General features: G+C 44.8%; 1 protein-coding gene across 3 annotated transcripts in view; it reads left to right on the top strand.

Moving 5' to 3' along the window:
• Nucleotides 1-14473, top strand: part of LOC135524153 (metallophosphoesterase MPPED2) — a 43195-nt gene extending 28722 nt beyond the window's left edge. For all 3 annotated transcript variants that reach the window (XM_064951387.1, XM_064951388.1, XM_064951390.1), the window contains 3 exons: nt 9255-9370; nt 11392-11505; nt 11871-14473. In XM_064951387.1, coding sequence (XP_064807459.1) covers nt 9255-9370; nt 11392-11505; nt 11871-11980 — 340 coding nt within the window. In that variant the 3' untranslated portion in view covers nt 11981-14473. The remainder of the gene's footprint in view (nt 1-9254; nt 9371-11391; nt 11506-11870) is intronic.
• The last annotated feature ends 323 nt before the right edge of the window (nt 14474-14796 follow it).

The raw sequence follows: 14796 nt of genomic DNA, 5'->3' as shown, positions 1-14796 counted from the left end.
GAATCATGAGAATTGCAAATACATATCATATCAGCACAAACAAAATGCCATAATATCATACCGTGAGGTCCTTGGCAATTCCCAGCTCTAGTTTTCTGACAAAATACTTCACTTCACTTTTCAATAAAGCCTTTCCAGAATATAGCTGGATATGATAATGTAATAATACAATATGTAAAAGAAGTGCCTTTGGGGATAGCAGCGCTTTTGAATGTCCGTCTGTCCATTGGCGAGTGGACTGTTCCACAAGATCCATCACTTCAGAGGATGAAGCAGTAACGTGAGAGCCTGGGGAAAATAGGTCACGGTCTGTTCTCCTTCCCCAAAATCAAAACCACAAGGGACTGTATGGTTATGCTCTGGGAGCGTTGGTTTTCACTGGGGAGGTGTTGAAATGCTGCTCTACTCTGCCCTACAGGCCCCGTCGAGGCCTTACATGCTGACATCACTGATTGTGAAGTGACCTATGACCCGGAGGTGCAAGCTGCACGTCAGTGTTAATTAGCTGCTCGTGTCCGCTACCCTCCTCAGATCTTTCAGCAGTGCATTGTCCTGCTCTGGCTGACTGCAGCCCAGCGCTGGAGGCTCTCACACAGCGCCAGGCAGGCAGGGAAAACTTGTGCACAGGAAGAGGGGTCAGGTTGCCACGAAGGCGGCATAAGGGTGGTGGTGGGGGGGAGAGAGAAGGAAAGGAGGGAGGGGGGGGGGCAGAGCGAAGAGTGGGTCAGGCAGACAATAAGTGGCCCGAGATTAGGAGTGGGATGAACACCCACAGACGAGAGGAGGAGACGCTTGCCCTCTATTCCGAGGATTACCATTTTGGATGAACTCCAGCCTACCACAAGGCCACAGTGGATGTGTGGTAGCGATGTGGTAGCGATGTGTTTCTGTGAGCCTGCCCCTCAGTCCCTGTATGTGTCAGTCAGCTGTAAGAGGCCTTGCTGTATGTGTCAGTCAGCTGTAAGAGGCCTTGCCTTGCTATTGCCACCCCCCCCCCCCCCCCCACCCCCCCACCCCGCCAGGAGCCAGCCAGAACCTTGTTACCTCAACATCATCCAGAATTTTACAGTGACATCACAAGTGCTTTAACAGCCTCTGTCTAGCACCACAATGTAATGATCTGTGAAATAACCAACCAGTGCGGTGCCCTTTACCACAATGAATTATGCGGCTCGTTTGACTAACCAGGGTCGTCCAGAGCCATCTCGGTAGAGGAGACCTTGGATGAGACGACGTGTGTGTGTGTGTGTGTGTGTAGCCCTCTGTGGTGTGTGTAGACTACTGATGATCACTCCCAGGCTTCAATGACTAGCAAATGAATGAATGCAGAAAAGCTGATCGTACTACCAGGTGACATTCAGACTGAGGAGGATGCAGCAAGCCTACTCAGAGGGGTTGAGTGGTTGACTGGACCACCAGTGCAGTGTCACAACAAGCCTGGCTGAGTACACGACACCGTCAAGTGTAGTGTGACTAGTGTTTGCTAGAAGCTAAGACCATCTGTCCAGGCCAGGCGATAAAGAGAAACAGGAGATGGTAGGCTTTACACAGAGAAAATGCAGCATTTTATTTTAGCTTCCTCATGTCAGTATTGTGACTGACAGAGTATGTTACCAGGTATGTAGCATCCTATGCCATTGCAGACAGACAGGAAATCCCCGGGCCCTTAATTTCCCTCTCAGTAACACTCTGCTGCAGCAGAGAGCTGTTCAACATTACAGCCCTATACAGCCCTATGCCCCTCACGTCTAGTCTAGTGCTACTACCCACAGATAGTCCTGACCGAGTGGATTAATATTTGAAGATTCCAGTAGCCCTTTTAGATTGGAGAGACTTGAGGGACTCGCGAGGCAGTGCATTACTGGCTGACCCGACCCCTTTCATAAATAACCTGAAGCTAGGGGTGCGGCTGGGGCACTGTTTTAGAGCGGAAAATGTCTGGCCCATGTCTACATTCTGTGTTCGGTTCAGCTGACAGGTCACCAAGCTCACATGCTGATAAAAGTTCCAACCAATGACACACGTGGTTTGTCGTGTCAAGACCATGTACACTGTACAGGTTGGCATATTTAACAAGAGGACGTTGTCAGATCTATGCTTGGAAAAGCAGAAATGTGTGTTTGCATTTGCCTGTGTGTACGCTGTGTGTGTGCACACCTACATGTGTGTACTGTGCGTGTGGGTGTAATGACAGAGAGTGAGGTGATGATCAGATAGCAGCAAGTCCAGACAGTGGCTGTTATTGCAGGGCTTTATCTGCTGAATGTCCGCCTGCCTGTCGGGGGGGGGGGGGGTGGTGGTGGTGGTGTCTGCAGAAACGCTAGCCCTAGCAATGATGAAGGATTGCACCCGTGTGTATACCCCCCGACACACCATGCTCTAAAACAGGCACTGTGCTTTATTTACTCTGCCATCAATCACGATCAAGCTGCCACTGGCCTCTTAAAGCAGAGGGCCCAGGCATGCAGGACAGGACCTAGCGTTATTGTATTATTTTTTTTAACAGCCTGAGTCCGGGCAGCCAGAGCTCTGCACGTCCTGATGGATCATTTCCCAACAGGAGACAACCGCAGTGGCCAGAGGTAGTCTATCAGTTAGCCTAGTGATGACAGGCATGAGTTGAATCTCATCTGATTTTATCTCATGTCTACTTGGTCGCGCTACCCTCAATATCCTACCCCCCCCCCCCCCCCCCCCAATCTTTGCTGATATGTTTAGGCCTATGTGGGCACTTTAAAATCATTTTTGTCCATGATTAAACTGGGGGATGCTAAGGTTGTTGTTTCTCCTGTCCCCACCCTCCCATTTCTGGTCTTTGTCTTGTTGTGAATCCTCTGACGGTATGACAACATAGAGATGTATCTGTGTACTTTCTTCCCAAGGCCCCCCCCCTCACAACGAGGTGATGCTCTTGCTCCCCCTGCTCCGGCTAATGGAGTCCTCCGGCCTGGAGCCCCCCCCCCCCCATGCACTTCCTGTCTCTTACAGGCTCCAGTATTGAGCAGCACAGCTCATTGTTCACCTCTCATCTCTGTCTGCTCTGCTGGGATCGAGAGAGACGCCGGGGGAAAACGCAGGATTAATCTGTGCACTGGTGTCAGCGGTAGGATCCAGTTTTAACACAGAACAGGCTCAGCTTTGAGTCACAAGGTTGGAGAAGGCAGTGGTACCAAGCCTGGAGGGAAATATATAGGTTCAGTCAATATGAATTGGCTGTTTGTGAGCAACGCAGTGCAGAGCTGTGTCAGCAGGCCTTTGCTATCACACAGTGGGGGGGGTTTAACAGAAATGCTGATATGTAACGAGACCATACAACTCAAATTTGCATTTGAATTGAACTTGGCAGTGTGTGAGTTTTATGTTTTCATTTTGTTGAAAGCCACACTATACAAAATGTGCCTGATTCAAGCTCACATTATTCGATGTGAAAGTGTGTCCAGAGGCTAGTCCAGAGGCATCAGGGGGAAATGGAAGGAGTGCCGGGAGTTTAACAGAGGACACTGCATCTTAACCCCACATTCACTGGATTGGTTGAACAGTGCAGAAGAGAACCTCACCCTGACATTTTTTTTTCTCTCTCGCCAGGACCATTAAGAAAGGAACGGAGCTCATGTGCTTCTTATACGCCAGAGACTTTAGGTTAGGACTGGAATGACTCGAATCGTGAAATGCGTCTTTGGTCAGAAGGGAAGCATCAATCTGGAGTGTTTTGTACGTAGTTAATGTCCCCCGTAGGCAGCAGCAGCCCTGGGTTGAACCCTCCACGGTGTAGCCTAGGCTGTCCAGGCAGGTTGATAAATGCCCCACGGGCCACATCAGTCATAAGGCCACAGCTATCAGCGTTCATTTAGTCGAGACCAAAGAGCTTCCACTCTGCCCCCCCCCCCCCACCCGTCCGTCTCCCCACCCTCTCCCAGGCAGCTCTGGCCAGATTTAGCCGTGGCCTGATGTGTGCTGTGCTGTCTGGCCGTTGAGGCCGGGCCATCTCTTTACCTCCCTGTGCCCTGGCTGTCTGAGCAGTCGCTATAAAGGCGGCAGTCAGGGCAGGGCTGCCCATACATACTGATGTGTGTGTTACGAGGCTTGTCCCAGGAGAGACATAAATCTCTTAACATGCTCTTTCTCATTGGTGCTGACAGCTTAATCAATTTGCCTCCTCTTTGGATGACCTCTGTTATGCTGTGGCACAGCCGTGTGGCCAGAATGAATGTCCTGGTCGTCTAATATCCCTCTATCTCCCTCTATGGCTCGCTGTCTTCAGCTCTCTCTCTCTCTTTCTCGCATTTTCTCTGGGCATCTTCTAGCGATCTATTGATAGGATAGGTGCCTGTCAGTCATAAAGCGAGTGATCGCAGACTGTATTTACTTGTCATCTGTCCCGCCTTCTGGTACAATTTGTGTGCGCCGTGGTTGGTTGCAGTCAAATTTCTTTACACGGAGGATGGAGAGAGCATGATGCTTGTGAATTTGCACATACCATGTAAGTTGTAACAATGAGTCGAAATCCACTTAGCCTAATTATTGTTTTCTGTCATATTCATTTATTTTCTTTCATAGCCAGCCATGCGGACTCATGGCGCATTGGCTATTTACCATAGATGTCACTAGAGATTCATGAATAGGGGAGGGGCTAAATCTCCTTTTAGGGGGGGTCTGGGCATCCTCCCCCGGGATTTTTTTTAAGCCCCCAAAACATATTTTCATGTTTTTTTTAAAGGAAGGAGGAGGCAGGTAGCTGGGTCCAGGGGCAGACAGAATGTCATACACAGGGGGTCCAAAAAGGCAACAACACAGGCAGGGAAAAGGCTAGTAACGTCGTCCAGGAGATCAGGCAATAGATTGATAACAGGAAATCCTAAAATACAGGCAGGGAATAGGCAAAGGGTGTCGTCAGTGAGGCAGGCAAAAACTGAGTTCCGAATAGACGTGTCACAAAACAAACAATACCTCACAATGATGCGGTGCAGAGAACTGAACTAAATAGTGTGTGATAATGACATACAGATGTGCGATCAGAATTCAGGTGGTTGGGATCTGGAGAGTGGGCTGCGTTCAGGGGGATCTATGTGTTTTTAGAGTGTGAGCTGGAAGTAGATGTTCCATTAGGTTAGACACTGATCTAATATGACTTACTTAAATGATATCCAAATGGAGAAATTAAAGTCTACTCTGTCCCCATCCATCCAACAACAAAAGGCACAAAAATGGGAGTACTATGTATCAAAAATACTTTGGGATTGTATTTGGAGAGCGAGAGATGCAGATCATGTTATACCATTAGAAAAAAAACAGTATCATTCATCCACAAAGGGGCAAAACTAAATTCAACTAATGAGCTAAATAAAATAGGTTAGGAATAAAATCTGATAAAGTAAGATCCCAAACAAATATTACAACCTATATTAAGGAACTGCTCCTCCTGCTTCTCTCTTTTGATGCTTATTTTGTGGGTGGACGCATCAGTGTCCCTCCTATTTTTAAAGGTGGCAAAGCGGTCAATGACACTTAGTGACCCAAACACTTCACCCTCAATGGACATGGCTGCAAGACTTGCAAGCCTTTTCTGACCCATTGTCTTACGCAACCAGGAGTGCATCCGGCGCAGTGCACTAAAGGACCTTTCACAGGAGCAGCTGCTCACAGGAACTGTGAAGGCAACCTGAATGATTTCTTTCAGAGAACGAAACACTTCATCATCCAGGAGGTTATGCCCAGCAAGTATATCTTTGGGAGGATATCCAGCGTCTCTTTTCTGGGCAAGAAAGTTTCTGGCCACCAACATCTCTTGTGTTTTAACATCAATACCGTAGTGTTTGGCAAACTCAGTTAAGCATGAGGTATCGTGGGATTTTTTTGTTTGAGTTGGGGCTGCATGCCTGTATGCCTTTGAGCAGACCTGCATCTACAGTTGAGAATCCATCTTGTCCAAGCATGGGGAGCAACAACTCTGTTTTCATTGTTTTGGATCATGACAATTCTCTACCTAAACCCAAGGAGGTCTCCACCACACAATCTCTCTTTGTTTGCACTTTCTTGCTGCATCTGCCTCTGGAATAATGTGCATTTCACGGAGTGCTTTGGTTCTGTCATAAAGTTCTGTGGCAAATGCATCTGTGTGTTTGCCTATCAGTGTGTCACATACAGCTTGTTTGCCGAAATGAGCTTCTGCCAGGTTTGCAGTCTCCTTCTGGAGGAACTTGTGAAGCCCCTCAGTTACAGAAAGGAGAGACTGAAACATCAGTAAGAAATGCACGGTGGAGAACTGAACACGATGCTCCACTCTGGCTAAAGCTTCGAACTGAACACAATGCTCCACTCTGGCTAAAGCTTCGAACTGAACACGATACTCCACTCTGGCTAAAGCTTCGAACTGAACACGATGCTCCACTCTGGCTAAAGCTTTGAACTGAACACAATGCTCCACTCTGGCTAAAGCTTCGAACTGAACACAATGCTCCACTCTGGCTAAAGCTTCGAACTGAACACGATGCTCCACTCTGGCTAAAGCTTCGAACTGAACACGATGCTCCACTCTGGCTAAAGCTTCGAACTGAACACAATGCTCCACTCTGGCTAAAGCTTCGAACTGAACACAATGCTCCACTCTGGCTAAAGCTTCGAACTGAACACGATGCTCCACTCTGGCTAAAGCTTCAAACTGAACACAATGCTCCACTCTGGCTAAAGCTTCGAACTGAACGAATAAAGTACATCTATAACCCTTTGCCATTCATAAATCACGCAATGTGTTTATGTCCATGATATCGCATGGGGACAAGTACACCAAAGGATTTCCTAGGTTTCCTTTCCTAGGATGTTGGGGCTTGCCAAACAGTAATGCTAAAGTGTGTGTCTCGTCAGCCGGTGTAGCCTATCGAATCGGTGAGAGCCATCAATTTGTCTCCCTACTATGGTAGGCTTAGGCCTGTTGGTGATTTTATATGTAGATAAATTATTAAATTTTATGAAGATGGTGAATCGTAACTACACCAATAGGTGATGGAGAGCCTCATTATGGTCCAAATATGATGATTAGGGCCCTCGCAGAATCCAGGCATTAAAATAGAATTCAACAATATTCCCAAAATGTATTGACCTCAATTAATTTGTCCAAGTTTATCATAAGATATGAACAACTTTCTGAAGGGGGCAAGGAGAATGTCCGTGTGTGCAGTTCGCACGTCTACCACTTTGTGTAGCCGTTAGTATTGATGCAAATGAAAACAGTCCTCTGGTAGATGGAAAGGCTTTCCCGAAAACCTTCTCATTTACATGCTAACTACATAGTAGCCTATGCTTACCATGATATCATGATTATTGTCATCAATCCAGTGGGTATTTGTTTTGCGAACTCTACCATCACGTGTGCTGCAAAAACACCACTAAACAACTAAATAAGTACATATGTAAAGAAGACTTTAATCTCGAAGACCGGTTAAAGGCTTAAGGTTCTCTAACTTAGAAAATAGTTCTGATTCTCATAGGCGTACACCCAGATGATATGCCCCCAAAATAACATCACACTGAATTTAAACATTTTCAGTAAAGTCAAGTCTTTCTACACCAATAATACAAAACAAAATCCAATCTGGCAAAAATCCAATCTTGATTACATATATTTTGTCCTCATCAATCTACACACAGTACCCCATAATGACAAAGCAAAAAAAGGTTTTCTTAAATTTAGAAAATGTATCAAAAGAAACCGAAACATCACATTTACATAACTATTCAGACCCTTTACTCAGTACTTTGTTGATGCACCTTTGGCAGCGATTTACAGCCTCGAGTTTTCTTGGTATGACGCTACAAGCTTGGCACACCTGTATTTGTGGTTTCTCCCATTCTTCTCTGCAGATCCTGTCAAGTTCTGTCAGGTTGGATGGGGAGCGTCGCTACAAAGCTATTTTCAGGTCTCTACAGAGATGTTTAAGTCCAGACTCTGGCTGGGCCACTCAAGGACATTGCGACTTGTCCTGAAGCCACTCCTGCGTTGCCTTGGCTGTGTGCGTAGGATCGTTGTCCTGTTGGAAGGTGAACCTCTGCCCCATTCTGAGGTTCCTGAGCGCTCTGGAGCAAGGATCTCTTTGTACTTTACTCCGTTCATCTTTGCCTCGATCCTAACTAGTCTCTCAGTCCCTACCGCTGAAAAACATCCCCACAGCATGATGCTGCCACCACCATGCTTCACCGTAGGGATGGTGTCAGGTTTCCTCCAGATGTGATGCTTGGAATTCAGGCTAAAGAGTTCAATCTTGGTTTCATCAGACCAGAGAATCTTGTTTCTCATGGTCTGAGAGTCATTTAGTTGCCTTATAGCAAACTCCAAGCGGGCTGTCATGTGCCTTTTAATGAGAAGTGTCTTCTGTCTGGCCACTATAAAAAGGCCTGATTTGGTGGAGTGATGCAGAGATGGTTGTCCTTCTGGAAGGTTCTCCCATCTCCACAGAGGAACTCTGAAGCTCTGTCAGTGTGACCATCTGGTTCTTGGTTACCTCCCTGACTAAGGCCCTTCTCCCACGATTGCTCAGTTTGGCCGGGCGGCCAGCTCTAGGAAGAGTCTTGGTGGTTTCAGACTTTTTCCATTTAAGAATGATGGAGGCCACTTTGTTCTTGGGGACCTTCAATGCTGCAGACATTTTTTGGTACCCTTCCCCAGATCTGTGCCTCAACACAATCCTGTCAAAGAGCTATATGGACAACCTCTAATGGCTCGTTTTTTTCTCTGAAATGCACTATCATCTGTGGGACTGTGTATAGACGGGTGTGTTCCTTTCCAATAATTTCCAATCAATTTAATTTACCACGGGTGACCAATGGAAACAGGATGCACCTGAGCTCAATTTCAAGTCTCATAGCAAAAGGTCTGAATACCTATGTACATACTTTTTTTTCTGTTTTATTTTGAATACATTTGCAAAGTGTCATTTTGCAAATGTATTCAAATGTATTGTCATTTAATTTCTCTTTATGGGGTACTGTGTGTGGATTAAGGGAAAAACTATTTTTCTAATCCATGTTGGAATAAGGCTGTAACAAAATGTGGAAGAAGGGGAGGGGCCTGAATACTTCCCGAATGCACTGTATGTCCTGGTGGAAAAAAAACTGTTTTTCTCTTTCTCGCAATTTATTTTAAAAAAACAACATTGTACTCAGTTCTGTGTTCATGTTTGAATTGCATGTATGCCCATATACTGCATTCAGTATTCAGTGCAGGTGTGTGTAATGTAGATTTCTTTGAACTGTTTCTACAGGACGCCATGGTTTAATGGCTGGGGTTTTAACCTTCCCCGCGGTCAGTCACTACTGGACAAGTGGAATCAGGTTCCAGAGGGTATAGACGTTCTCATGACCCATGGGCCTCCCCTCGGTGAGTTGACTTCATATCACCGCAAAACACACTATGCCCTCATGACCCATGGGCCTCCCCACGGTGAGTTGACTTCATATCACCGCAAAACACACTATGCCCTCATGACCCATGGGCCTCCCCTGACTTCATATCACCGCAAAACACACTATCCCACAGACTGCTAAAACTGGTTGCACTTATTTACCAGCATGATTACTCTGTCACACTATGCCCTCATGACCCATGGGCCTCCCATCGGTGAGTTGACTTCATATCACCGCAAAACACACTATGCCCTCATGACCCATGGGCCTCCCCTCGGTGAGTTGACTTCATATCACCGCAAAACACACTATGCCCTCATGACCCATGGGCCTCCCCTCGGTGAGTTGACTTCATATCACCGCAAAACACACTATGCCCTCATGACCCATGGGCCTCCCCTCGGTGAGTTGACTTCATATCACCGCAAAACACACTATGCCCTCATGACCCATGGGCCTCCCATCGGTGAGTTGACTTCATATCATCGCAAAACACACTATGCCCTCATGACCCATGGGCCTCCCATCGGTGAGTTGACTTCATATCACCGCAAAACACACTATGCCCTCATGACCCATGGGCCTCTCCTCGGTGAGTTGAGTTCATATAACCGCAAAACACACTATGCCCTCATGACCCATGGGCCTCCCCCCGGTGAGTTGAGTTCATATAACCGCAAAACACACTATGCCCTCATGACCCATGGGCCTCCCCTCGGTGAGTTGAGTTCATATCACCGCAAAACACACTATGCCCTCATGACCCATGGGCCTCTCCTCGGTGAGTTGACTTCATATCACCGCAAAACACACTATGCCCTTATGACCCATGGGCCTCCCCCCGGTGAGTTGAGTTCATATAACCGCAAAACACACTATGCCCTCATGACCCATGGGCCTCCCCTCGGTGAGTTGAGTTCATATCACCGCAAAACACACTATGCCCTCATGACCCATGGGCCTCCCCTGACTTCATATCACCGCAAAACACACTATCCCACAGACTGCTAAAACTGGTTGCACTTATTTACCAGCATGATTACTGTGTCACATACTGCAAGTAATTCCACTGAGAGATGATATTCAATAAATAGGATGAAAACCGGAATCTCATGCTGATCTGAACACTTGCGGTAATTCTCATTATTGTCACCATGTTAGAAATCAACGTTTGAAGCATATTTCTCGGACAATTGCTCTTTTGGGTGGCACTTTATGAGAATTCAGTATTTGGAGAAAAAAAAATCCCTGCTGTTAAACCAGTATATTAGCAGATATATCAGTATAGGTCAATTTTCCCCCTCAAAGAAATCTGAATCGGTATCGGACCCAAAATAACATATAGTTCGGGCTTTAACTGGTAGTAATGGCAGCAGAGTTAGGGTGACCTTTTCCTCGCGGTGAAACACGCGCAATGTGCTACAAAGCCTGTGCAATGACGAGTTGGGTATTTTCGCCTCACCTGTATGTGCTTCTGCGTAGGTGGAGCCAAAAATGGAAGTGTCAAAAGGAGGTTTGGGGGAGAGTATGCTAATTAACCTTCCCACATAAAGTATAATTCCATGAATGTATTGAGAAGGCTACAAGATAAGAATAAAACGGGGACAATAATGGTAGATGATGAATAGTGCAGAGTAGGCCATCATAGGCCCATGCTTGAAATGAGGCTGGTGTTGTTGCCTATGTTTTTAATATTTAACTAAAATAATATTATTGTCTGTATTATATTGTTAATGTTTTAAGCTCTTGCCAGTAAAAACAAAATCTATAATCTATTGCCTAAGTTCCATTCAAACATTAACAGCACATATGTTCGTAACACATTATTGTTTTATAATGTAATTCCGAACAGCGTTAAGACAGGGAAAATGTTGCCCTTAGTTTGTGCCTACATGTTATAAATGAATTTGTTGTTGAATGTATTTCCGTTACAAATGTATCCTTCTTATGCTTAATCCAGTGTGTTAATCAATCTATTGGTGTGGTTTGGGACAGGTTTCCGTGACTGGGTCCCCAAGGAGCTCCAGAGAGTGGGCTGTGTGGAGCTGCTGAACACGGTACAGCAGAGGGTCCGACCCAAGCTCCACGCCTTCGGTGGCATCCACGAGGGTGAGTATTCTGTACCCTGTCCTCCATAGTCCTGGTTCTACGCAATAACAGATTGGTAGAGTACTGATGTACAGCATCCATATTGTATTTATTATGGATCCCCATTACCTTAATTTTGCTGGACCCCAGGAAGAGTAGCTGCTGCCTTGGCACCTTCTCTTCCTGGGGTCCCGCAAAATGAAGGCAGTTTACACAATTATAGGAAGGAGTCCAATTTCAGGCAAAACACTTCCTAACATGGATGCTGTACTAGGGCACTTAATACTGTATCAGTGGGGGCTATCCTGTGCCATGCATCTCTAGCTTAACAGACCTTTTATTGTCTCTGTTTTGACTCTGGTGTTGTCTTATTTCTCTGTCTGCAGGGTACGGCATTATGACGGATGGATGCACAACTTTTATCAACTCCTCCACCTGTACAGCCAGTTTCCAGCCCACCAACCCCCCCATCATATTTGACCTGCCCAACCCATAGAGCATCGTAAATGAACCAGCATTTTTTTAATCAAATGAGTTGTACTAAATGTTAATCTTCAAGATATTTGGCTTTTGTAAAAATGCTTGTAAAAATGCATGAAAATCTGATTCTAGTAATGAAATGATGAACTTCGTAAAATATTTCCTATTTTCCAATTGTTTGCATTTGCTGCAATAACGGGTTTTCTGTGCCATTTGTCATTCTTTGTTTTCTCTCTCAAGACGTACAGTTAAAGTTGGAAGTTTACATACACGTTTTTCAACCACTCCACACATTTCTTCTTAAACTATAGTTTTGGCAAGTTGGTGAGGACATCTACTTTGTTCATGACACAAGTAATTTTTCCAACAATTGTTTACAGACAGATTACTTCACTTATAATTCACTATCACAATTCCAGTGGGTCAGAAGTTTACATACACTAAGTTGACTGTGCCTTTAAACAGCTTGGAAAATTCCAGAAAATGATGTCATTGCTTTAGAAGCTTCTGATAGGCTAATTGACATCATTTGAGTCAATTGGCGGTGTACCTGTGGTTTGTATTTCAAGGCCTACCTTCAAACTCAGTGCCTCTTTGCTTGACATCATGGGAAAATCAAAATAAATCAGCCAAGACCTCCATTGTAGACCTCCACAAGTCTGGTTCATCCTTGGGAGCAATTTCCAAATGCCTGAAGGTACCATGTTCATCAGTACAAAAAATAGTATGCAAGTATAAACACCATGGGACCACGCAGCCGTCGTACCGCTCAAGAAGGAGATGCGTTCTGTCTCCTAGAGATGAACGTACTTATGTGCGAAAAGTGCAAATCAACCCCAGAACAACAGCAAAGGACCCTGTGAAGATACTGGAGGAAAGTAAAACCTGAAAGGCCGCTCAGCAAGGAGGAAGCCACTGCTCCAAAACCGCCATAAAGCCAGACTACGGTTTGCAACTGCACATGGGGACAAAGATCTTACTTTTTGGAGAAATGTCCTCTGGTCTGATGAAACAAAAATAGAACTGTTTGGCCATAATGACTATCGTTATGTTTAGAGGAAGTGCACACTTCGGCTTGCAAGCTGAAGAACACCATCCCAACCGTGAAGCATGGAGATGGCACCATCATGTTGTAGGGGTGCTTTGCTGCAGGAGGGACTGGTGCACTTCACAAAATAGATGGTATCATGAGGGAGGAACATTATGTGGATATATTGAGGCAACATCTCAAGATATCAGTCAGGAAGTTAAAGCTTGGTCGCAAATGGGTCTTCCAAATAGACAATGACCCCAAGCATACTTCCACAGTTGTGGCAAAATGGCTTAAGGATAACAAAGTCAAGGTTTTGGAGTGGCCATCACAAAGCCCTGACCTCAATCCTATAGAAAATGTGTGGGCAGAACTGAAAAAGCATGTGCGATCAAGGAGGCCCACAAACCTGATTCGAGTTACACCAGCTGTCAGGAGGAATGGGCCACAATTCACCCAACTTATTGTGGGAAGCTTGTGGAAGGCAACCCAAAACTTTTGACCCAAGTTAAGCAATGCTACCAAATACTAATTGAGTGTATGTAAACTTCTGACCCACTAGGAATGTGATGAAAGAAATAAAAGCTGAAATAAATCATTCTCTCTACTATTATTCTGACATTTCACATTCTTAAAATAAAGTGGTGATCCTAACTGACCTAAGACTGGGAATTGTTACTAGGATTAAATGTCAGGAATTGTGAAAAAAACTGAGTTTAAATGTATTTGGATAAGTTGTACGTAAACTTCTGACTTCAACTGTATACGCTTTTTGTCTGACAGGCAAATACACTGCCTGACCGTAATCGTACCCTCTACATCTGCAATACTTGACCTCATGATGATAATAGAACATGCATTTGGCATTGTAACATAAGTTATTTTGTCTTTCTTAAAGCCCTGTGTATTGTTGAAAATGAAACATTTTGAGTATATGAAATGTATCCAATTATTATATACTGTAGTCCCTTGGGCTCTCACATTTGTTTTGGAAAGGTATGTACCGGTGCATCATCTACCTTGATCTGGGGCACATTCAACAGGACGCAAAATATTATGTACATTCTCAAATGTCCCCATCTTCCATGGAGTACATGTGAATTGGTGTTTGTGTGAATTTATATAGGCCCACTAAAGCCTTTCAAAAATGTATGTTATATGCTATTCAAAGCACACATGCATTTTCATCTCACTTTTATATTTTTATCGATATTCAGCAAACAGCTGTTTTAAATTATATTTCACAACTGTCTAAGCAGAAGTGAGTTTTTCCCTAAAATACAGTAATAAGAATTTAGCTAATTATTTTTGTTTTGTTGCACAGTGTGAAAATGCAATCTTGCTAGCACAAAAAAAAATTGCCAACGGTAGTCTTCTGTCATTGTAAATGCCTGTTTCGTTTCCTGGTTTATGAAACTTTTGTTTAACTTGTAATACATTTAGTTGCCTTTATATGCAAATAAAATTGCCATATTTGTACCTGTTGAATAGCTATACAGTTTTGTTTTTGACCTTTTTATATACATTAGTAGTGGAGCACACTAAAGGAAAGCGTACATTGCTGAAGCATCCCCTGTCTCTCGCTCCATTGGCTAGAGGTGAAGCTGTATCTGTGCACCATCTGTCTAGGCCAGACTGATTGCGGGGTGGATTCCATCTGTTTCAGTAAAGTTCACCATTATATACAGATTGAATCAAGCCCTAAGTCTATTACTTATCCCCTGACTGACCGCAACATGGATTAATGGGTGCTCTTGACAAGGATGGCTGTGGCCCTATGCTGTCCTGACACCTATCGATTG

Source organism: Oncorhynchus masou, chromosome 31 (assembly GCF_036934945.1).
Source record: "Oncorhynchus masou masou isolate Uvic2021 chromosome 31, UVic_Omas_1.1, whole genome shotgun sequence".
NCBI classification, from domain to species: Eukaryota; Metazoa; Chordata; class Actinopteri; order Salmoniformes; family Salmonidae; genus Oncorhynchus; species Oncorhynchus masou.
The sequence above is the reverse complement of the archived record's forward strand: the minus strand, read 5'-3'. Positions and strand labels throughout refer to the sequence as shown.